Genomic DNA, 22617 nt, shown 5'->3' with positions numbered 1-22617 from the left:
GGCCGGTTTGGCTCAGTGGATGGAGTGTCGGCCTGCGGACTGAGGGGTCCCGGGTTCGATTCCGGTCAAGGGCATGTACCTGGGTTGCGGACACATCCCCATTGGGGGGCAGTGCAGGAGGCAGCTGATAGATGTCTCTCTCTCATCGATGTTTCTAACTTTCTGTCCCTCTCTCTTCCTCTCTGTAAAAACATCAATAAAATATATTTAAAAAAAAAAAAAAAAGAACTGTCTGAATAGGAGTTTCCCATTCTGTACCTTCTGTTGTTGTTTCCACTGATACTGGATTCCTTATGTGAACTATTATTTTACTTGGCCTGTATAACTCTATTTACCATCAGCGTTCATCAGCTCTTAGCATCCCTCAGGAAGCTGCAAACAAGGGACCAAGAGACTAAGTTTTCTACTGAAGCATCAGGAGGCTATTTCTCTATTCACAGGTCTCCAAAGTTGCAATCTCAAGGTCTAGCCCACCAGCACATTGAGCCCCTCAGTACAACTCCCCTGAAAGTCCTCTGATAGGAATGATCAAGTAAGCGTCCTAGGAACAACCAGTTGCTCAGTTCACTCAACAAACATCTATTTATAGTTTTCATCTGTAGTTTTTGGCCATATTTGTTCTACAACATTTATTCAACTGAGTATTTCATTTAGGAATTATGTTTTAATTCCTTTCCTATTCTCCAATCTTCCTTTCCCACCATTTTCAGTTCTTGTATAAACATAAGTGCTATTGAATCCACTGATAAAACTTATAGGGACTTCCTTAAATTCTTTTTTGGTTTAAAAATTATTTTTTAATGAAGGGTCAACTATTCACCTTAGTGAGCTTGATATCTATTGATTTTTCTTTAAATACATGACTCTCAATTGCCTATTTAATTTATAAATGAAGGTCTACACCAGGAGTTGACATTTTCTAGTTCATGGCACATTCAGAAAATGAATATATTTTTATGATACACTGGGAAGGGCAACTAGGAATGTGATATAAAATTTTGTAAAACTTTTATTATATCTTCTTTATAAAATTTCCAAACTCTTTAAATAAAAAACTTGAGATTGTTTAGATGAACACAACTTTTGTATATAAGGTTTTATGCTTAAAAAGGCTACACACAACTCGTGATTAAGCCTTTTTAACATTCTCTAAATATTCTATATAGCAACCATTGCAAAGAAGCTTTAGTAGCACAAGCAGTAGCAAAAGGCAAAAGAGGAGGCGGCTTTGCTCCAATACAGTGGAAACTCCTTTTTCATGATTAACCAGCCTTCCAACAATTCAATCTCCTTAAATTGTACTTCAAGAGTGCTAAGATCTTTAAATTTAATAGCTTCTCCCTTTCTTCTGAGAAGTATGTTAATTCTTCTGATGATGTAAGTAGGCTTTGAATACAAATGAATTTTTTTATATCAAGTATTTCAATATATTGCTAAAGCTCTGTCTCAGGCACACACTGACTTCACTTTCATTAATTCTTCTTTAGGATTCAAATAACACCCATTAAACACTACTTCTAAAACTATTTTAACTTTACTCTCTCAAAGCTGAAATATTACTCTGAACCCATAAACTTTGTCAGTACACGTTAATTTATATCCACATGATCATTGCACTTTTAAATTAATTCAAGTGCTCAAAATGTCAGTTAAGGATATCATTTTTTTAAACCAATAACTATACTTCAACAATCTGCAAAGTAAGAATCATTCACACAGAGTAATTTAAATTTTTCTTTTTAGTTATAAATCTTCCTTTGGACTATCAACACATTTTAGCAATGAAATAGCTAATCACATTTATTCACCTAATGCTGAAAGAAGGCACTGTAGCAGCTTGGATTTCATTAGGCTCACCAATTTTATGACATCACTGAACGTGGAATTCAGAATTATAGGAAATTTTAATATTACAAGAGCTTCTCTGTGAATAAGATAATATATCAGTGCTATTGAACTTAATGTAAAGCCTTTATACCTTCCTGTTACTACCAATTCCCAACTTCCACCATTCCATTATACTGTATCTTGTATGTTTCAAAATATTCATTGTTTTCACTTTGAATATTTCATCCGCTGTTGATTTTGGAACTTCTCTACCAAGTAAATAATGTTGTTTCAGGTGTTTTTCTTCAAGAATTCTATACAGCCTTCTAATTAAGGGCCACTGCCAATATTTATGGATTCACATCTGCGATGAACACCTTTTGAATTAAACAATGTTCTGGTTTAGTATCGTCTTTATGAGATAGGCCAGTAAGCCTGGACAAGTGGAACAGGGAAACTGAGGCAGACAGCTGAACAAACTAGCAGAGCAATTTACAGGAGATACAGAAGGTCATCTCCCTGTAATAATATCTAGGCCTCAGTTGTATTTCAGCCCCAGACCCAGAAAAGCAGCAAAATCGGTGGGGCCACGAGGAACAGCTGCAATGACTAAGACCCCCTGCCCTACACTGACCAATCAGTGGAAACCAGGGCCCTGGAGAACCACACCTAGAGAACTGCTTAATATTCTGCTAATACCCTACCCTGAGACATCCCCTGAGATTCCCACCAGAGAAAGAGATAAAACCTCAAGACAAAGGACCTAGACCCAGCTCATGCTCACCCTCTGTGGAGCACCCCCAACCTCACCATTCCCTTTCCCCTCTTCTTCCCTCACTTTTTCCCTCATAGGCATGCATCTCCTAAACCCTAAGGGACCCTAAGAGACTTGCAACCTGGGGAGCAATGGGCAGAGGCAACTCCTTGCAGGCTGGTCCGCTGAACCTGTTTCCAAGGCCCCCTTTTCTCTGACTTCCCAGAGAGCTAGGGCAGCCCAGCCTCGGTTCTCCTGTTGCTTCTTCTATGCTAAGCCCCTCTCCCCTTTTTTTAATTCTTTATTGTTTAAAGTATTACATATAGTATTACATGTGTCTCCTTTTCCCCCCATTGACCTCTCCCTGGCCACCCCCAACCCCCAGCACATGCCCGCACCCTCCTGGTTGTCTGTGTCCATCTAAGCCCTTTCTTGTTTTATATCCCCAGCTTCAATACATGTTCCCTCATAGTCAGTCATCGGACTCGTGTTGTGAAATTTTTCCTCCATGAAGTCAAGAACCCACACGCTACCATCTGGTCCTAGACAGACCCCCCCCCCCCAAGGGCCAGGTCCCCTTTCTGGTAACAATATGTCTTTGACAAATCTTCAACATATCTAATAGAATAATTCAAATGGCAATTTTTCCATTTCCTTTTCCTCACTGCTCCCAAACAGTGTTCCATACAGGCAGGAACAAAGATCAGTGAGGTAGGTATCTGGGCTTTACTAATTGTGCAATCTTGTAACTAGCTTCTTTTTTAAAAAATTTTTTTTTATTGATTTCAGAGAGGAAAGGAGAGAGGGAAAGAGATAGAAACATCAATGGTGAGAGAGAACCATTGATCAGCTACCTCCTGCATGCTCCCTACTGGGGACCAAGCCAGAAATCCTGACCAGAAATTGAAGAGTGACCTCCTGGTTCCTAGGTTGACATTCAACACTGAGCCACACCAGCCAAGCCAACACCTGTATTTTCTTTATTGAATCAATTGAATTATATATGTTCAACTATTAATTATTTTTAGATATAAGCACTAGTTCTTTAAATTCTAAAGTCAAACATATAATGAATCCTATCAAACTCGGGTTTGACAAATTGTCACATCAAAAGCCCATAATAATTAAAAATTAAACAACAAGCAAAAAAACTAACAAAATTGTTTTCCATTATAGAACACTAAATATCATAAAAATAATAATCAGCTAACACTCATGCTCTTTTCTATCTTAACAGTATAATTATGAAAATTAAGACAAAGATAATTTTATGTACACAAACACATATAAATTTCCTGATGATTAAATAGCATATACATATACAATTAAAGTAATAATTAGAGAGGAAATTATTTAACAGGAAATTCAGGAGAATTACTACATGTTATAGCCACAACACAACTCTTTTTTACCATGTTTAGTATGCATAGCCATACATGTTTCTGAATTCAAGTAGTTTATAAAGGATCTACATAAAGAATGTTCAAATATAATTTTGCCGATTATAAATCTCTGAATGTTTGTTTTATAAAATGCTTTTATATGTTTGAGAGCTATAAAAATATATGCAACCATCAAAATCTTGCTAAATTACTTGCAACCTATATCACTATGCTGCAGAACAAATTGGAAGCCACCAACTTTGCTCCAGCTATCTCTTGCAAAAGTCAGAATGAGCCCAGTGTTGCTAGACCTTCCAATTTTTCAATAGAAGACAAAGAACTAGATGTTACTATGCTATCGTCCATTTGATATCAATTTCAGAGACTCCACCTCTCAATTAATAACCTCTGCTGTGGACAGATCAGTCCTAACAGCTGGTGTGGGTATCCCTAAAAATATTTTAAGTCAATACCCTTTACACATCATTCTTTGAGTGAAGTACTTGGGCACAATTTTGTGGGTACACTACAGAATGAGTGGATCTTCAGAATGGAGCCTATCCCCTTCAACCCCACCCCCATCCATTTCTGAGCCTACTGTGTCATCTCATTATGGCCTGGAGCATTACTGCACTCTATGGCTCTGAGAATCATGCTAGGAGTGCCCCCCAGCAAAGTATTTACTTTCCCAAGCTGCAGAATTGTGATTAAAAACCATGAACCCAGAGTAGGGCGCTGGCCCAGTTCTTCAAGTGCCTCTACTTATCAGTATCAACCATAAGCGTTATTTAACAGTCAAATTTTTTAATGACTGGTTTGATGGTCTAGTACAAAAGTTAGTATATCTAACCAGAACCCAGGCTAAATGCAATCGAAGCCATCTTCCTCATAAAGGCAGGCCAAGGAAGTATTTTCATGTAATACAAAGATTTCTCTCAAAATACTTCTCTAGTTTTTATACCATTTTACCCATAGTTTCATTTTTAAGAATCTTACAAAAATAACCAGCATTTCCCAGAAAGATTTCTAACAAGGATAGTCATCCATGTTATATATAATAATACTTAAAATATACATCATATAATATTTAAATATAAAATACACATTAAATATATAAAATATATATTTAAAATGTAATATATATTTATAATAATAAAAGGTTGACAACAAAGGAAAAATGATTAAATAATAAGTTACCCCGTAAAATAGAATGCTGTGCAGTTATTAAAAACATGTTCTTATAATTTATCAAGTGAAAAAAGCAAGTTAGACTAATTTTAAAAAATAAATGTATTTGTATATGTACATATATTACATAATGTATAATTATATTAAAAAATATACCATATATTTGTAAAGGTCTGGAGAAATACACACCATAATATTAATGATTATCCCACAACTACAGACGGTTTTTAATTTTCTTCTTTATACTTTTCTACATATTCCAAATTTTCTAAAAAAAATGTGTTACTTAGTAGTGGGGGTGGGATATGCCAGTAAAAGAGGGAAAGACTTTTCTTCAATGAACAATCAAGGCTACATTTTTTTTATACTATAGAATAAGAGTCAGCAAACTTTTTCTCTAAAGGGCTAGTCAGTAAATATTCTAGGCTTCATAGACAAATTGTCTCTGTCTCTACTACTCAACTCTGTCATTGTAACACAAAAGCCATGAATGACACCTGAATAAGCACGGCTACGTTCCAATAAAACTTTATAGATAGTGAAACATGGATTTATATAAATTCTTTCAATTTTTTTTCAGCCACTTAAAAATATAAAAACCATTTAGCTCATAATCAGTACAAAATCAAGCAGCCAATCAAATGTGGCCCACTGGCCAGTTTGCCAACTGCTGCTAGAGAACATAGACAAAATGCTCTAAGACTGGAAAATGTCCAATGTTGCTGCTATTAACAACCCACTATAGCTAGTTTTTAATAACCATAATACATTCATAAGATATCTAATAAGGATACAACTTCTTAATAAAGCCTTTTTAAAGAATAGTTGCAAAATGAACCTTATGATAGCTAGTAATTTAGTGGGCTTGTTAGAGGCTTAGTAATATTAGTCAATTAAATATTAAGAGTTTATCTGCCAAAATTATAGCATATTTCAAAAGAAATTCATCTTAAGTGCTTTTATTTCACAGCAATTAGATAGTAAAACAAGCTGTCTACTGAAGGCACTTCTAGTTCATGTCAAAAAAAATCACACCAGTAAAATTTAAGTTAGAACAACATTAGGAAAATTAAGACCAATTACATTCCAAATTAACGAAGAAGTGGTAGCTTTCTAATAATCTAGCTTTAAAAACATGCTCTAGACTTCATTCTAAAAGACTAGAAATTCATCTCAAGAGCACAACACTTTCCACTTAGAATGGTGTTATCTTCTAAAGAGTGGACAGACTGCCCTAGCTGGTTTGGCTCAGTGAATAGAGCATTGGCCTGCAGACTGAAGGGTCCCAGGTTCGATTCCGGTCAAGAGCACATGCCCGGGCTGTGGGCTCAATCCCCAGTGGGGGGCATGCAGGAGGCAGCCAATCAATGATTCTCTCTCATCATTGATGTTTCTATCTCTTAAAATCAATAAAAAAAATTTTTTTTCTAAAAAAAAAAATAATAAAGAGTGGACAGACTTAACACTAGTCTCAAGAGAAAATTGGGTTCAGTGGATTAGGTCAGAGATTTCATTGTTCCTAAAACCTCTAAGGTAAGGGAATTAATACCTATTGTTACACAGTAACTGACTTGCCTATTTTCTTGAGGGCTAAACTGAATAAAGCATCCCAACCGTTCTGAAATGCATCTCAAAAAAGAAAATCACACTGGTAAATTCAAAGGCACATACAAATAATGATTTCAAGTCCAGGACAAAATTATCAGTAAGTAGTTCAATGCCGCAATTTTATACTCCCCAGGGATTCAACAAAGGGAAGATAGACACATGCCCATGTACTTCCCTGTCAATCACACCTGGTGACAGAGATGGTTTTGACAGAATGGGTGTGGCCACAAGCAGAACATTTGGGAATGCATAATCCCATAAGCAAAGAAGTTCACTCTCTTGAGACTCTTGTTCCTCTGGGCCCTGTTGGTTCTCTAGTATTGGCCTCTATAGCCCACGGCCATTCGGGCGCCACACAATGGACTAAAGGACTGCAGCGGGAAGACACAGCTAGGCTAGCCTGATGTGCACTGGGCCCGGCTCCATGGAAAGGAATCCCTGGACGCTGGCTCTGATTTTAGCTCTACTGAAGCCCTAGCTACACTTCTTCTATGACTGGACTAAGGGAAATGGGACTTTGGAAACACAGCGATGTAAAACTTTCTACTATGTCTCACCCTCCCATGGGGGCCTCTGGAAATGCTTATTCCAGGGGTATTCCAAAAACCCTACTGGAGCAATCGGGGAAGACAAGGCCTCTCCTCTCCTGTAACATATGCATACACATAACCTATACTTTATTATAGAAGATGTAATTTTTTTTTACTGATAATCCTCACTGGAAGGTATTTTTTCCACTGATTATTAAAGAGAGAGTGGAGGGAGAAGTGGGAGAGAGAGAGAGAGAAACATCAATGTGAGAAAGACACATTAACTGGATGCCTCCCACAGGCGCCCCAACCAGGGCGTGGGATCGAACCCACAACTGAGGCATGTGCCCTTGACTGGGAATTGAGCCCGTGATCCTTTGTCCCCAGCCCACCTGCTCTAACCTGACCAGGGCTAGTAATTTTTAAGGTATTAACTGTATTGTTTTTGAGAATTCCTTTCTACTTTTCAATGCACTAACAGGAATAGGAGGTGATAAGAGAAAAACAAAGAGGAATCAAAGAATCCATGACAAAGCCTTCATTAAATTCCCTAAACAGGCCTTCAAGACTTTCATTAACCTATTGATAGATTTCTGCTAATCCTAATTTCCATCCAAATAACCTAAGCAAGCAAACTAAAAAAGCTAAATTAAACTACCTATTCGCATTTGGTTTGGCTACAGTAAGTCACTGCAATTTTAAAAAGTAACAGGATGATTTTTTTTTTGAGACTTAGCTCTTTATAAGTACCCACCAAATTCTCATTATTGTCAAATATTACATAACTAAAGGCCTGGTGCATGAAATTCATGCATGGGGGCGGAGAGTCCCTCAGCCCGACCTGCACCCTCTCCAATCCAGGAGCCCTTGGGGGATGTCCAACTGCCAGTTTGACAGTTGGACATCCCTCTCGCAATCCGGGAACTCTGACACCTAACCACTCTGCCTGCCTGATCCCCCTAACTGCCCTCCCCTGCTGGCCTGATCCCTCTAACTGCCCTACCCTGCCAGCCTGATCCCCCTAACTGTCCTCCCCCGCCGGCCTGGTTGCCCCTATTAACTTTATTTTTTAATCGTATCCCCTTCACACACAATTGTATTTGACTTCCTTATTGGCTTCTCCCTCTCAATTTTTCTCTCTCCTTTATGTAACACTTTTTTCCTACTGACTCATCATTTATAAACTTTTCTTTCCTCCTTATTTCCTACTTCTGTTCCATAATCCTTCTTCCCATCTTTCTCCTACCCTCCCTCCCTCCCCACATTCCTTCTTTCCTTTATCTTTATCCCTGCCCTCTCTCCCCTTTTCCTTCCTTCCCACCTTAATTTTTTTCTTCACTTCCTCCCTCGGACCTGCTTTGCTCCCTCCCCCATTTCTTTCTTCTTCCCATTCTCCTTTTAAGCCTTACCGCACTCCCCTTTAAAACTTTTCTTCCCTCCCTCTTTCTCTCTCATCCTACCTTCCCCATACATTCTTCTCTACTTACTTCCACTGTTTTAATATCTATCTATCTATCTACCTGCCTAATTCACTATCATTTATCTTTTTTCTTTTCTGACTCCTACTTTTAAAATCTATCCCCAGTACACAACTATACTTGATTTTCATTATAGCTCCTACAGTTCACTCATACATCCTCTTTCCTTCTTTAACTCTGCTCTCTACTGACTCCTTGATAAAGTTCTTCCCTCCCTCCCTCCTTATTAAAGCTTCCATTGGGGGGGGGGGTGGACATTAACCCCCAGCTCAGGGCTAGCCCCGGCCAGGTATTCACCGCCCCCCCCTTCCCCAGCCTCCTGCCGCCATCCTACTCCCATTACCTGCCCGGGACGCCCGGCCCAGCAAGGGTGGCCGAGGCCCGTGGCCCGGGCACTGCTGCTGCCGCAAAGCAGGAGCACCTCCCCCCAGAAGGCCTCAGCCCGGCCACCACTCTGTCCTGGACCATGGGCACCTCCCCGCCAACAGCCTGCGCCAGGGGCCACCTCCTTCCTCCCGCATCTGGGCGGGGTTCCCGCACTGCCCCTCGCCACCCCCCCCCCCCACCGCAATCGCCAGCCCCTCCCACGTGCAGCCCCATGTTTCCTTTCCTTTTCCATTCCTGTGTCTTTTTCTTGTTTCCTTTCTGTATTTCTGTTTCTCCTCTCGGCCTGTCTGCATGCAGGCCTGCCTTCCTCTCCCTCTCCTTTCTTATCCCCTCCTATCGTATCCTATCCTACCCCGGGCCTTGCAGCCGCCTGAGCAGAGTGCGGGGACGCAGCCTGCTGATCCAGTCGTGACGTTACAGTGTAATGGATAATTGGTATATTTCTCTATTATTAGTATAGATACATAATTTGTCCTAATAAATATAAAAATTTGTGTTAATGAAGTCAACTGAAATTGTAAATGGAACCAACCAAATAAATACAATAAAATGCCATTAAAATGCTAGCATCAAGGAAAAAAAAAAAAAAGCCTCTCTCTATGCTGTGTCATTGTGAAAAGCCGCACTGCCCATAAACCAGAACGGGACTTGACCTGAACTGAATCCACAGCACAGGAAGTGCTTTATAACTGAATTTCACTGTCCAACTGAATAATTCATTATTTTTAATGAATTTCCTCTGTTCTGTAAGTAGCTATAGCCAGTCAGCAAAATCAACCATTATAAACTGGGAAACTGCAGAGAAAGTTTTCAAGTAAGTCCATTTAAAACTTGCTCAGTCTGCCTATTTTCCCTTTTATATTTATTACTGTTAGTTCCTATGGCTTGAGATGAAATTTTATAGGACTCATTATGAAGTGGACATTGATGACTGCCTACACGACATCCATTCCGTCCTACACCCTTTTTTACAGTACCATAAATTTAACTCAGGTAATGACCAGTTACCCACAAAGTCAATGTGAGTAAGAAAAACTGCCCCCACTCCAACCTCCCCTGGTAAACCCAGTGGATCTAAAGGTAACCCCATTCCCCTTGCCACAATGGTGACTCAGAAACTCAGGCCTAAACTAAGGCATTCCCCTGGATTTGGTTTAAGAAAAAAATATATGATTTAATTCAAGCCAATGACCCATCAGGGGGTGTTTGGGGGAGGGGGAGTGTCTGAGAATGGCACTGTCTTGCTCTTGTAAGAAAGCTACCAAATGAGATGCCCTCTGTTTAAGAAGGTGAAGCCACCGTGATGGAAGTCAGCCTGAGGACAAAGCCAGCACACAGAAGACAAAGATGAAAAATGAATCGCAGTCAATGGACTAAACCAGTCTTCAAGTCAGTTCTACCTCAGCCTTCAAGTTACATTTTAACAACAAATTTCCTTATCTTTTAAGCCTGTTTGAATCAAGTTCTGTGCTTGCATTGCAAGTAATACACAAACATAAATGAAAATAAAATTATGTGGTCAATCCTTTTCTTCCTTTAATACCTTATTCTATATAATGAAAGGGTAATATGCAAATCAACCGAATGGCAGAACGACCGGTTGCTATGATGTGCACTGACCACCAGGGGGCAGACGCTCAATGCAGGAGCTGCCCCCCTGGTGGTCAGTGAGCTCCCACAAGGGGAGCACCACTCAGCCAGAAGCCAGGCTGATGGCTAACGAGCGCAGTGGCGGTGGCAGGAGGCCGGGCTGAGGGGACCACCCCCCCATAGTGCACAAATGTCGTGCACCGGGCCTCTAATCTTAAATAAATTATAATGATAAACAAAATAGCCACATAAAGTTATAATTATAAAATTTTCATAGTTTGAAAACCTTTTTAAGTAAGAATAAAAATCAAAATAACATTAAATAGCAATTAAACAGAAAATTATAACAATTAAAGGGGAGTGAGTGATATTAACTTTCAGAAGCAAAGCTCTTCATTGGGTTGAAATTCAGCATTGCCAGGTAGAAGGAAAAATGTATAAATTTTACAGTAAGACCAAGTGAAGTATGGGAGGACAAGTGAAAGATAAAAATGGAAATTGGGTGAAAAAGAAGTTGGAAAATTAATACACAATTCTAAAAGTAATCATAAATTTAGCCAATATAGTTCTTCCATAAGAACTTCTAATACAATCTCTTCAGACAGGGCAAGTTTATGTAAAATTAATAAAAGAAAAAAAAAAACAGCAATTTTATGACACCTCCAAGAAGGCAAAAGTTATCTTCTAGTCCAATTATCTTTCTGCTGTACTTCAGTGCCTTCAGTTTATGAATGAACAGCAAAAGCACATCAGGTGCCAATCAATGGATGATGTCTCATGCTTGTACATCCAAATTTCCAGGAGAAACAACAAAGCTTTGATATTGTTTCCAATGGCTTCTATTTCTCCTACCATAGATTAGGAAGTTCCCATACTTCTATCTTCTTAGCCTCAGAAAGACCTAAAGGGAGAGAGGGTGAATCCCTGCCCGCCCCTGCAGAGCTAGCCTATCAGACCAATGGTGGAAGAGATCAGAAAAATGCAGTGACAAAAACACTGGAGTCAGAAAGAAACATAGGCTTGAAGTAGGCACGGGACGGAAGGTCACTGGTTTCACTTATTAGGGGAAGAATGTGAAATTATTCCAATTTCTTATTTCTTATGAAGAAGTTATTCAAAAACCATCCTCTTTCTTAATCCTCCTCTATATTAAGCATTTTCTCAAAAAAAGACAAGCACCTTTGAAAGAGGGTGACTGCTATCAATAACCAGTTTTTATAAGAGGTAAGCTTAACTTTTACCAAAAAGCTAAAGTCTCCAAAAGTAAATAATTTTTCCCCAGGAACCCTTTGAGGGCAGGTAATTTATCTATATGATTAAAATCAGCAAATATTCCTAAGATGACCAGGTTCAAGATAAGCATATCCAAATTAAGTACTTTTTTATCTGAGCCAAAATCAATTAGAAAATATAACTAACATATCTAAAGGCAGTAACAGCAAAAAATGACAACCTACTGAGAAATAAACCTAAGGTAAAATATATAAGAACCATCTTAAAAACTAGAAAAGTTGTCTAACTGGTTTAGCTCAGTGGATAGAGCGTCGGCCTGTGGACTCAAGGGTCCCAGGTTCGATTCTGGTCAAGGGCATGTACCTTGGTTGCGTGCACATACCCAGTAGGGAGTGTGCAGGAGGCAGCTGATCGATGTTGCTCTCTCATCGATATTTCTAGCTCTCTATCCCTCTCCCTTCCTCTCTGTAAAAAAAAAAAAAAAATCAATAAAATATATTTAAAAAAAACTAGAAAAGTTTACTAAGACATCAAAAAATAGCTAGGTAAGATATACTCAGTTCCTGGACACTTAGTCTCAAAATTGTAAATATATTAATTAAGTCAATACACTGAAGAAGCAATACCAAGAAAAAATGTCAGCAGGATTTTCATGAAACCACACAAGTTTCTATTTCAGTTCACTGGAAAGAGAAAATGTTCAGAACTGTAAATATTTTTTGAAAAATAAAACCAATAAGGGAAACTTACTCTACCAAATATAAAACAGCACAAAAACAACAGTAATCGAAATAGTGTGTAACTGGAGATACAGTGTTTAACTCGAGACATAAATCAATGGAATAAAATATACCATGTCCAGAAATAGATCCATGTAAATACAGAAATATGACACATGATAAAGGAAGCATTTCTAATCTTTAAGAAAGAACAAAGTATTCAATAAATGAGTCCAACAAAACTGTCTACAGTTCCAATAAACCATTATCAGTGAAAATTAAATAGATTCATCATCCACAATTTTTGCAAGAGAACAGAAACTGGCTCACCATTTTCAAAGACATTTGGTAGAAGTTATCAAAATTCTAAATATGCATATCCTTCAAGCCAGTAGTTATATCTATCCTATAGAAGTACATCTACACATATGCACAAAGATGTAAACAAAGGATGTACATCAAGCATGTCAAACTCCCAGCCGGCAGCCACGAGTTTGACATGCTTGATATACATTATGTCAGCTGTAATATAAAAATTCTAGAAGCAATTAGTACAGTAAATTAATAGTTAAATAAACAATGACACATCCATAATATGGCATAATAAATAGTAAAAGAATAAAATACAACTATATGTATCAGGATGATAAATTCTGTACATACTGTATGTGCTAAGTGAATCAGGAAAACTAAGTGTGAGTAATAGTTGCCATTTAAATTTTAAAAAATGAAACTCTGTGTCTCTGTAAATGCAAAGAATAATCCAGGAGGATTCATATCAGTTAATAGGGGCCCTTACAGGGGAAAAAATGGAATTGAGGTCAGGTATATGAAGGGAGAGTTTTAATAGTCTATACTAGCAGGGGTCCTCAAACTTTTTAAACAGGGGGCCAGTTCACTGTCCCTCAGACCATTGGAGGGCCGGACTATAGTTTAAAAAAAAAAACTACGAACAAATTCCTATGCACACTGCAGGCCCGGGACGAGTCGGCTGCTAAGCAGGACAGGCAGCGGCACCCGGCGGGCTGGATAAATGTCCTCGGTGGGCCGCATGTGGCCCACGGGCCGTAGTTTGAGGACGCCTGGATAGTGTCTTGTGTTTTGTTTTTTTTCTCAATAAGCAAGATCTCTCTCTCTCTTTCTCCCTCCCTCCCTCCTTCCCTTCCTCCCTTCTTCCCTCCAGGATTACTGTACCTCTTTCTTTCAACCTGAGACTAATCTGAAGGGCCTCTGTAAATCATGAAGGTAAAGTGACTTATAGTTTTCCAATTTGGGATCCTAGAATAAACAGTCTCTGTTTGAGTGAAATTAAGAATGAGAGGGGCAAAAAGAGGCTGACTACCTTAATACTAGGAAGAAAGTAACAAGCTCATTTAGCAGTCTCCACCTGGGACCCTCAAGGCCTAAGGGCAAAGCATTTTGAATAGTATGACCTCAACACCAGTACCAGGAAGGAAACCCAATGGTTTTAAAGCCAACAGGGAAATCCCATTCCCATTGCCGCAGGGCTGTTTCAGGGATGAGAACTACAATCCAAGTCTCAGTTTTCTCCTCTCCATTTCCTGTCCCTAATTACTAGATCCAAGGTGGTCCAACTGCAGCAAAGCTCAGGATTATCCTTCCAAGGGAAAGAATGCTTTTGCTCCTGCTAGATGTAAAGAAAGAAATATATAGCATGGATGCTGGCGCACAGTCATCTTACAACCACACAAGAAAACACCCTGAAGAAAAAGACCTTCATGACTTCTTCATGGAAGAGGTCCAAGCACAGGGCCAGAAAAATAGTCAGAACTCTGAACTTGCCTGAAGGTCACTCTACCTCAGGATGTATCAATTAACTAGACTAATAAATAACCTTTCATTGCTAAAGCCAGTTTAATTTGGTTTTTCCATTAACTTCACTGAAAGCATCCCTGTTGACGGAATGGGATAATACCTAATGTCAATTCTTGATCTGATTTTCTGAAACCTGTATAGAATTCCATTTCCTTTACCTATTTGTATTGATATTATACCCCTATTGATATTGATATCCCTATTGAATATGAGCTATTTCCTACAGATAACAGGTTGCTTGCAAATTTTATCACAAATAATGTTCAATGAACACCCTTGTGCGTACCTTCAGACATTCATATTATTATTTCTATAGGACAGATCCATAGATATGAAATTACTAGGTAACAGTGTATTCCTTTTCTGCTTGCCTTCTCACCAGTAAATTTTCACAACCCTGAGAGATAAGGCAAGCCCAAGAAGAAGCTTACACAGGAAACCAAGAAAAGCTGCATTATGATGAGCATTTGGTGAAGAATTTCAAACTGACAACTAAGAAAAGAAGCCTATGTCACCTGCCACTGTTATGAGAACACTTTGGTCAAAGAATAAAAGTCCATGAAGGGCTTATGAGTTAACTGAGTTACCATGTAACCATACATAGCTCAATACCTAACTTTCCAATGTTAGATATAGATCAAGTTGATGGTTTTTGACTTGGGTGTTAACGGACCATTACCATCATCACCATCACCGTCAATATTGTAGACATTTATATCTATATCCTATATTTTTTTACTCCTTTTACTTACCCGGTGGGTCACAACCTTCGATGCACAACATTTGAGAAAGAGTGTCCCTGTTTTCTGACTAGCTCTCCTCCAATAATCTTACCTACACCTTGCTCCACTCATCTGTTCACATGAGGATATCATGTCATTATCAGTGACTGAATCCTTCCATAATCTCAGTTCCAAGCATCTCACCCTCCAATCATCATCATCTCCTATTTTTCAAGTTCATTCCCTCTAGAAACTCAACTCAAACAATCTTTTGATCCAACTGGGACCTATGTATACTCCAATGATCCTAGTACCTTTTCACTCTGCTCACCCTGGATAGTCTTTATTTCCTCCTTAACCAATTTTGGGTGTTTTTTTTTCCACAATTACAGTTGACATTCAATATTATTTTATTAGTTTCAGGTGTTAGACATAACTTCACCTTTTTCACCCAGCCCCACTTCCTCCTCCCTTCTGGCAACCATCAGTTTGTTTCTGTTTTGTTTGTTCATTTATTTTGTTCTTTAGATTCCACTGGTAAGTGAAATTATCCAGTATTTGTCCTTCTCTGTTTGACTTCACTTTGCATAATACCCTCTAGGTCCACCCAGGTTTTCACAAATGGTAAAATTTCATTCTTTTTATGGCCAAGTAATATTCCATTATAAATATGTACTACATCTTCTTTATCCAGTCATCTTCCCCTTGACCACTTTAAAATAAAGAGTAACAATTTCCTTCAAATTCCCTTCACTTCAAAATCCATCTCTGCCTTCATTGTTCTCTCTTGGCAAAACTCTAACGCAGTGGGGGAAAGGACCCCCCCACTTCCTCCGATATCAAAGGGATTAAAAAGTACAAATTGGTTGGTTGTTACAGAATAGTCATGATGAGAATGTAAAACACAGTATAGGGAATATAGCCAATGATATTGTAATAACTACGTATGGTGTCAGATGAGCACTAGATTCATCGTGAAGATCAATTAGTAAGTTATATAATCACAGGGGTGCACACCCGAAACTAATATTGTATGTAATACTGTATGTCAAATGTAATTGGAAAAAAAAAAGACATTTAAAAAACACATTAAAGACTAGGTGATTTCAACTTAAAAAAAATACAACATAGTTTTGCTCAATTACACATAGCAAGTTATTTCTCTTGACTTTGTTGTGTAAATATGGAGTGGCTCAATTTCTAGAGCAGTCAAGACCGAATGCAAAAGACATAATCCCTTGGGCAACCAGTTGCACAAGCTGGTGGCTGGAGGGGCAGGGAAGCATCCTGTCTGACTGACTGCAGCTCTGAGAAGGCCTGCAGGCGGTCGGGGCTGTTTCCGGGGTGCTCGGGAGGAGGACGGAGATTCCGTTTCAGAGGAATCTCCCACACACCTTACAGAGGCCTGCTCTGCGGGACTGAGCACCTCCAACGATGGAGCAGGCTAGAGTTATACCCCAGGTTCTGGAGCTGGCGGAAGCAGGGGTGGGGAGCACACGTTACCGGAGAAGAACCAGTTCAACGGGCCTTCTTCAGCTGGATGACGTGTGGAGCGCCACAACAGCACGGCCCGGAATCCATGGCATCCAGGATAAGCACCAATTCAACACTTTATTCCCGCGCTTCGGGTCGGACGATGGAGCGCCAAGGCGCACACTCAACAGGGACCCACCCCTTCCTCCGGACCCCGCTCCGCCCCCGTGCGCCACGCCGCGCCGCGGGGTTGCAGCCCTCCCATCACAGCGCAGCTGGCTAGGCGGTGCGCATGCGCGGTGGTTCGCGCTGCCGCTGAGTACTCCGGGAATTGTAGTCTCTGTGCGGGTGCCGCGGGCCTCGAGAATCCTGCATCCTGGCGGAACCTGGACAAGTCAGAACACTCTCGACACCCGGCCCTTATTACCATCTTCACACCTGTCCCGTCACCTCGCACTCACTCGCTGGGCTTCAGTCAGGGCGCGCCCCAAGGGAGGACGCGAGATCCCCCCTTCCCATCAGCGGGCTGTGCTGGAGGAGGCGGGGTCCTCTGCCCGCCCCCCGCCGCCACCCTCCCCGCCTCCCACCCCCCTCCCCGGTCCGTGTCGGGCCGGTGCCCGAAGAGAGGCGGCGGCCCCCGCAGCGGCCGCAGGAGGGGCGGTGGCGGTGGGCGCCGCAGGCGATGCCCCTGCCCCGCTGCTCCGGCGGGGGGCGGTGCGATCGGCGGCGGCGGCGGGATAGCAGGCGGGGGGCGGCGGCTGCGGCGGCTGCTGCAGAGGGGCCGAGAGCTGGCGGCGGCGGCGGTCGTGAAGGGCATCGGCGACGGCGGTGATGGCAGTGCTGATGTGAGTGTCTGCTGGCTGGGGACCCCGGGGCTGCCGAGCCCGAGCCCAGCGCCCGGCCGCGAGCGGGAGCGGGAGGCCAGGGGCGGCGGAGGGATGCTGCGCGCGCGGTGCAGAACCGGGGATGCCGCCGGCTGCCGACGACCATCCGGCTGGGCGCTGGGGCGGCCAGCGCCCTGGGAGCCGAGCCCTGTGTGGGGGTCCCGGGCGGAGGCGGGGGCAGCCCAGGCCGAGGGGCGTCTGCGATTGTTCTCAACACCCTTCCCCCACCCCGCCCCGTGTGTCTGTTTGTCACTTGCAGCTGAAGATGGAAAGAGCCAGGCGAAGGGGAGGCGGCGGCGGCCGCGGCCGTGGAGGCAAGAATGTAGGGGGCTCTGGCCTAAGCAAGAGTAGACTCTATCCCCAGGCCCAGCACTCCCACTACCCCCACTACGCGGCATTAGCCACCTCTAATCAGTCTGGGGGCACAGCCGAAATCCAGGAGCTGGCCTCCAAAAGAGTGGACATCCAGAAAAAGAGGTTTTACCTAGACGTGAAGCAAAGCTCCCGGGGCCGATTCCTAAAGATAGCCGAAGTCTGGATAGGGAGAGGCCGGCAGGACAATATCAGAAAGAGTAAACTGACCCTCTCCCTGTCGGTGGCAGCGGAGCTGAAGGACTGTCTAGGGGACTTCATCGAGCATTACGCCCACCTGGGCCTGAAGGGCCACCGGCAAGAGCATGGCCTCAGCAAAGAGCAAGGCTCCAGGAGGAGACAGAAGCACTTGGCACCCTCCCCACCTGTGTCCGTGGGGTCCGAGGAGCACCCTCACAGTGTCCTCAAAACGGACTACATAGAGAGGGACAATAGGAAATATTACCTAGACCTAAAGGAAAATCAGCGTGGTCGCTTCCTAAGGATTAGACAAACCATGATGCGGGGGACAGGCATGATAGGTTATTTTGGTCACAGTTTGGGCCAAGAACAGACTATCGTCCTCCCAGCACAAGGAATGATTGAGTTTCGTGATGCCTTGGTTCAGCTCATTGAAGACTATGGCGAAGGGGACATAGAAGAACGAAGAGGTGGAGACGATGACCCACTTGAACTCCCAGAGGGGACTTCTTTCAGAGTGGACAATAAAAGGTTCTACTTTGATGTGGGCTCTAATAAATATGGAATTTTCCTGAAGGTAAGTGAAGTGAGACCACCTTACCGTAATACTATTACTGTTCCGTTCAAAGCTTGGACAAGGTTTGGGGAGAATTTTATCAAGTATGAAGAAGAGATGAGGAAAATATGCAACAGCCATAAAGAAAAGAAAATGGATGGCAGAAGGGCCAGTGGTGAAGAACAAGAATGCCTCGACTAGAGTGAAATTGAACTCCATCAGGCAAAATTTCAAATCATAAATTGGCTAAAAGTACTGATCCGTAATCATTTGAAGAAGTTTTTCCTCTTTTTTGGCCCTTTGTTATTAGTAATACCTCTATAGTTTATACTTCAAGGAGTCCGATTCTCATGTTATGTTATACATAGAACACTATAATTCTTATGGGAATTCCCACCTTCCCAGAGCTAAATAGTTTAGCTGCTTCATCTGCTCCAGACTATTGAATTATGCAAATCAGCACAAAAATGTGACATTCTGACCTTCTAAATACCATAACTAAGATTTACATTGCACTATGACATAATCCTGAAAAAAGATACATATATTTAATATGGAAGTGTGAATTACTATTTAACAAGTTCCCAAAAAAAAGTATCCCATTCCTTCTTCATTAAAAGCTCCTAAGCTTACTATAGGATAGTTATCACAGAACAGAAATTTGCCTCAAGGATAATATAAATATATTTATTTATAAAAGTACAAGTAGAAATATATTAATTGTCCATTGGATAACTGAATATTAAACAGTACCATTAAAGAATAAAATCTTAGAGTTACTATAGTATTCCATAATTTAAAATTGTGTGGTAACTTTATAGTTTATAGTTGCCATATCAAAGCCATGGGAGAGTTTTAATTGCTTATTCTAAGTTAGTTACAATCCCATCTTCACTCCTGTTTATTGTATCATAGATTTTTATTGACTTTCCAAAGTTTCAGGAATTACTTTTATGTCATTATTGAGGGGAAAGCGTCATCCTGTGGCTTTGCCATGGAAATTTTGTTGTTTTAGCTTTTCATGCTAATTTGAAGGTTGTGAGAGGTTTTTTTCCCAAAATATATCATGGACTCAAGGTGTTATATTTTATGCTTCTTCTTTAACACTATTTCAGACGGGTTGGTGCACCAGTTAGCTGATACAAAAATACATCTGTAACAATATATTTTGGTAGCACTTTTGCAATTGCTACCCTTAAAACTGAGTCAACACTTTCAGTATAAACCTGATTTTTACAGGTGTTTTAATTCCAAGGGGGAAAAATGATTTTTCTAAAAAACATTTAGAATGTAAATTTTCAGCCTGGGAAAAATATTATTTGAAGATTGGTTATAAATATATTTGAAAGGAAAATTCAGGCATTTTCCAAGGTGCTCTTTATAATACTTAAAAAGGTTTACTTTACACAAGACTCACCCATTTACATATATTAAAAATTACTTTCCAGTAAGTGCCACAGCAATTTTTCAACACCTACGCAATTTTTTAAACAAGTGGTTATAGTGTATATGTGTACCAACCCACCCTGTATTAACTGACTGATTTTTATCTGTTGAGCTGCATTTTATTCTGAATGAAATGATTGTCTTTTATCTTGGCTGTATTCCCCTCCCACACAGTAAGTCCATAATATCGTGTTTAAGGGCCAGACACTGATTTCAACCCCCAAATATAGCTCTCATTGATGAGAGCTGGCTGCATGGATTGAGATCAGAATATAGCTCTTCTTTTATATGCTATAAGTAACTCAAGGTTATTTTAACAAATTTTTTTCCTTCAGAGGTTTGTCCCCAAATACATTTAAGGAAGATCACTAAGGAAGCTTTATGGTATGAATTGAGAACATTAATTTCACTGGTTTATGTGACTTAAAAACAAACATTCAGTAACCCAGGCATATATGCTAGTGTTGGTTTGCAGACTGTATTTCACATTTCCTCAAGTAGTCTGAAGGAATGTCATTAGTTCAGTATAATTGTGGACCATCTGGATCACTTCGGAACAACTGAAGGTTAGATGATAATGTTAGTACTAGAGTTAATAGCACATGGTGGGTATTTAGACTCTAAAAGTATCAAGGATATTTAAACAGTCCTAACTGTAAAGTAACTATTGTAGGCTTGATAAAAGTCATTTTGGGTATGTGAAGGAGTGGTATGCACTTGAATTATTGTACTACTGATTGTTATTGCTGCCCATCATAGTGCCTATTAATAATAATCAACCTGTCAGATTTTGGCAAGCTGGAGCTGTGAATATTCCAGTATTTGAGTGTTCCTATCACTATTGTTGTGACTGTATACTCTCTCTTAAAACCTTCCCTTCTAAAATATTTATATCCGTTAAGTCTAAATGATTTCTTTTTTGGTTTTTAGTCTGGTAAGATTTGAGTGTGTCTATAATATATATATACGTATGTGTGTATGTATATATGTGTTATATATGTATATATACATACACAATACTATGTCAGATTTAAAGATAAATATCTTTAATTTATTGTATATAAATATTATTAGTTTAATTTTGCACTAATATTTAAGTAAAGAATTAATTAAGCAGCCAAATTTTCTAATTGTATGTATACTTCAAAGTTTTTACCATCTCAAAGTTACAGATTGGATAGATGTCTATATATCATCTATTACTGGCAACTGAATATGCTTTAGAATCATTAGCCTTCTGCCAGTCCTTTTGTTTCACTTTTTCATAGTTAATGTATTCATTGAAAAATGAAATTATGCTATTTTTTTTGATACTTAAAATTCCCAGTCAATCATTAGCCATAATCAAATAAGATCCAGTTCAAATGTATTGCCATGTATCTTGTAAAATAAGCTACTATTCTTATCTGTGCAATATACATTTTATTTATTGTCATTTGTGACATAAATGGACTTGCAAGTGTACATGGTATTCTTCAAAATAACAGGATCCCTGCCGTGAAGACATTAAACTCTTAAGGCAAGAGGATGTTAGAAGTCAAAAAACGAGCATTAAAGTTAGTAACCAAAATTACTAGTTCACTGTACAATTGTAAAACACTGGTGATGTTTGCACATAATAACCCAAGCATAATGTGGTACAGACTCAAACTGTAATAATATAAGCTAATAGTATGAAATTTGGAAACGGGTTCCTCATAATCGTTGGCAGTGTGCTCCTAGCAATTGAAAGCAGCACTAATCTGTTGCTTATATGCAAAAGATGCAATGTATTATAAAAGTATTAATGTTCTGCCACATTTTATAATTTTTCTTGTTAAAGCCCCAAATTGCCATGTCCCTTAAACTTGAGTCAAACACGAGCTTATTTGCACTAAAGAGCATGGCCAAAAAATAAATGACAGGGTGGAAAAGCTAGTTGGAACCTTTTGAAATAATTGGTTCTAATGAGAGAATTTCACATTTGTCTATTTGAAAGCTATATGATCCAGGCAGACAATCTGTCAGTTCACTAATTTAATAATGCACTTTACCTTTTGTATATAAAAGATGTACATTTATGCCACTTGACAGGTGGGATGTGTTTCAATTACTATGTAGTTAGAATCTATAGGGTGATCTCTTGCATGCATATGTTTGTGTTGGAACTGCTGTACTAACAAGTTTCCATTAAATTGATGTAATGGAGAAGGAGGATAGAAGATGCTTTTGAAACAAAGCCCAATACATTTAACAAAGAATTTTAAAGTAGAGTTCATATTTGTATTTTTAAGGACTAAAATCAATTAAAAAACAAAACTATTTCTAGCCCAGATTAATATTACAGTTGAGACTATATCTAGTTGAGACTCCCCATAATACCCTAAAAGTTAATTTTTGGAATTTGTGCTGACAAATTTTTTTGAATGATTCTGTTTCATTGTTGATATGTGTTTAAATGACTAATGAAAAG

At 39.9% G+C, this 22617-nt stretch overlaps 2 protein-coding genes across 4 annotated transcripts in view; one reads left to right on the top strand and one right to left on the bottom strand.

Moving 5' to 3' along the window:
* Positions 1 to 16956, bottom strand: part of WRN (WRN RecQ like helicase) — a 125753-nt gene extending 108797 nt beyond the window's left edge. For both annotated transcript variants that reach the window (XM_080660885.1, XM_080660886.1), the window contains exon 1: positions 16758 to 16956. The gene's annotated coding sequence lies outside the window, so the exon portion shown is untranslated. The remainder of the gene's footprint in view (positions 1 to 16757) is intronic.
* Positions 16957 to 17454: 498 nt separating this feature from the next.
* The window catches only part of PURG (purine rich element binding protein G), a 29523-nt gene continuing 24360 nt past the window's right edge, over positions 17455 to 22617 (top strand). The window contains exons 1-2 of one of the 2 annotated variants that reach the window (XM_080660888.1): positions 17455 to 17572; positions 17871 to 18740. In XM_080660888.1, the coding sequence (XP_080517014.1) occupies positions 17877 to 18740 (864 nt within the window). In that variant the 5' untranslated portion in view covers positions 17455 to 17572; positions 17871 to 17876. Of the gene's footprint in view, positions 17573 to 17870; positions 19056 to 22617 lie in introns of those variants that run through there. The other variant, XM_080660887.1, reaches the window with a different exon arrangement.

Source organism: Plecotus auritus, assembly GCF_963455305.1.
Source record: "Plecotus auritus genome assembly, chromosome: 3".
Lineage (NCBI taxonomy): Eukaryota > Metazoa > Chordata > Mammalia > Chiroptera > Vespertilionidae > Plecotus > Plecotus auritus.
This window is presented reverse-complemented; position numbering and strand designations above follow the sequence as displayed.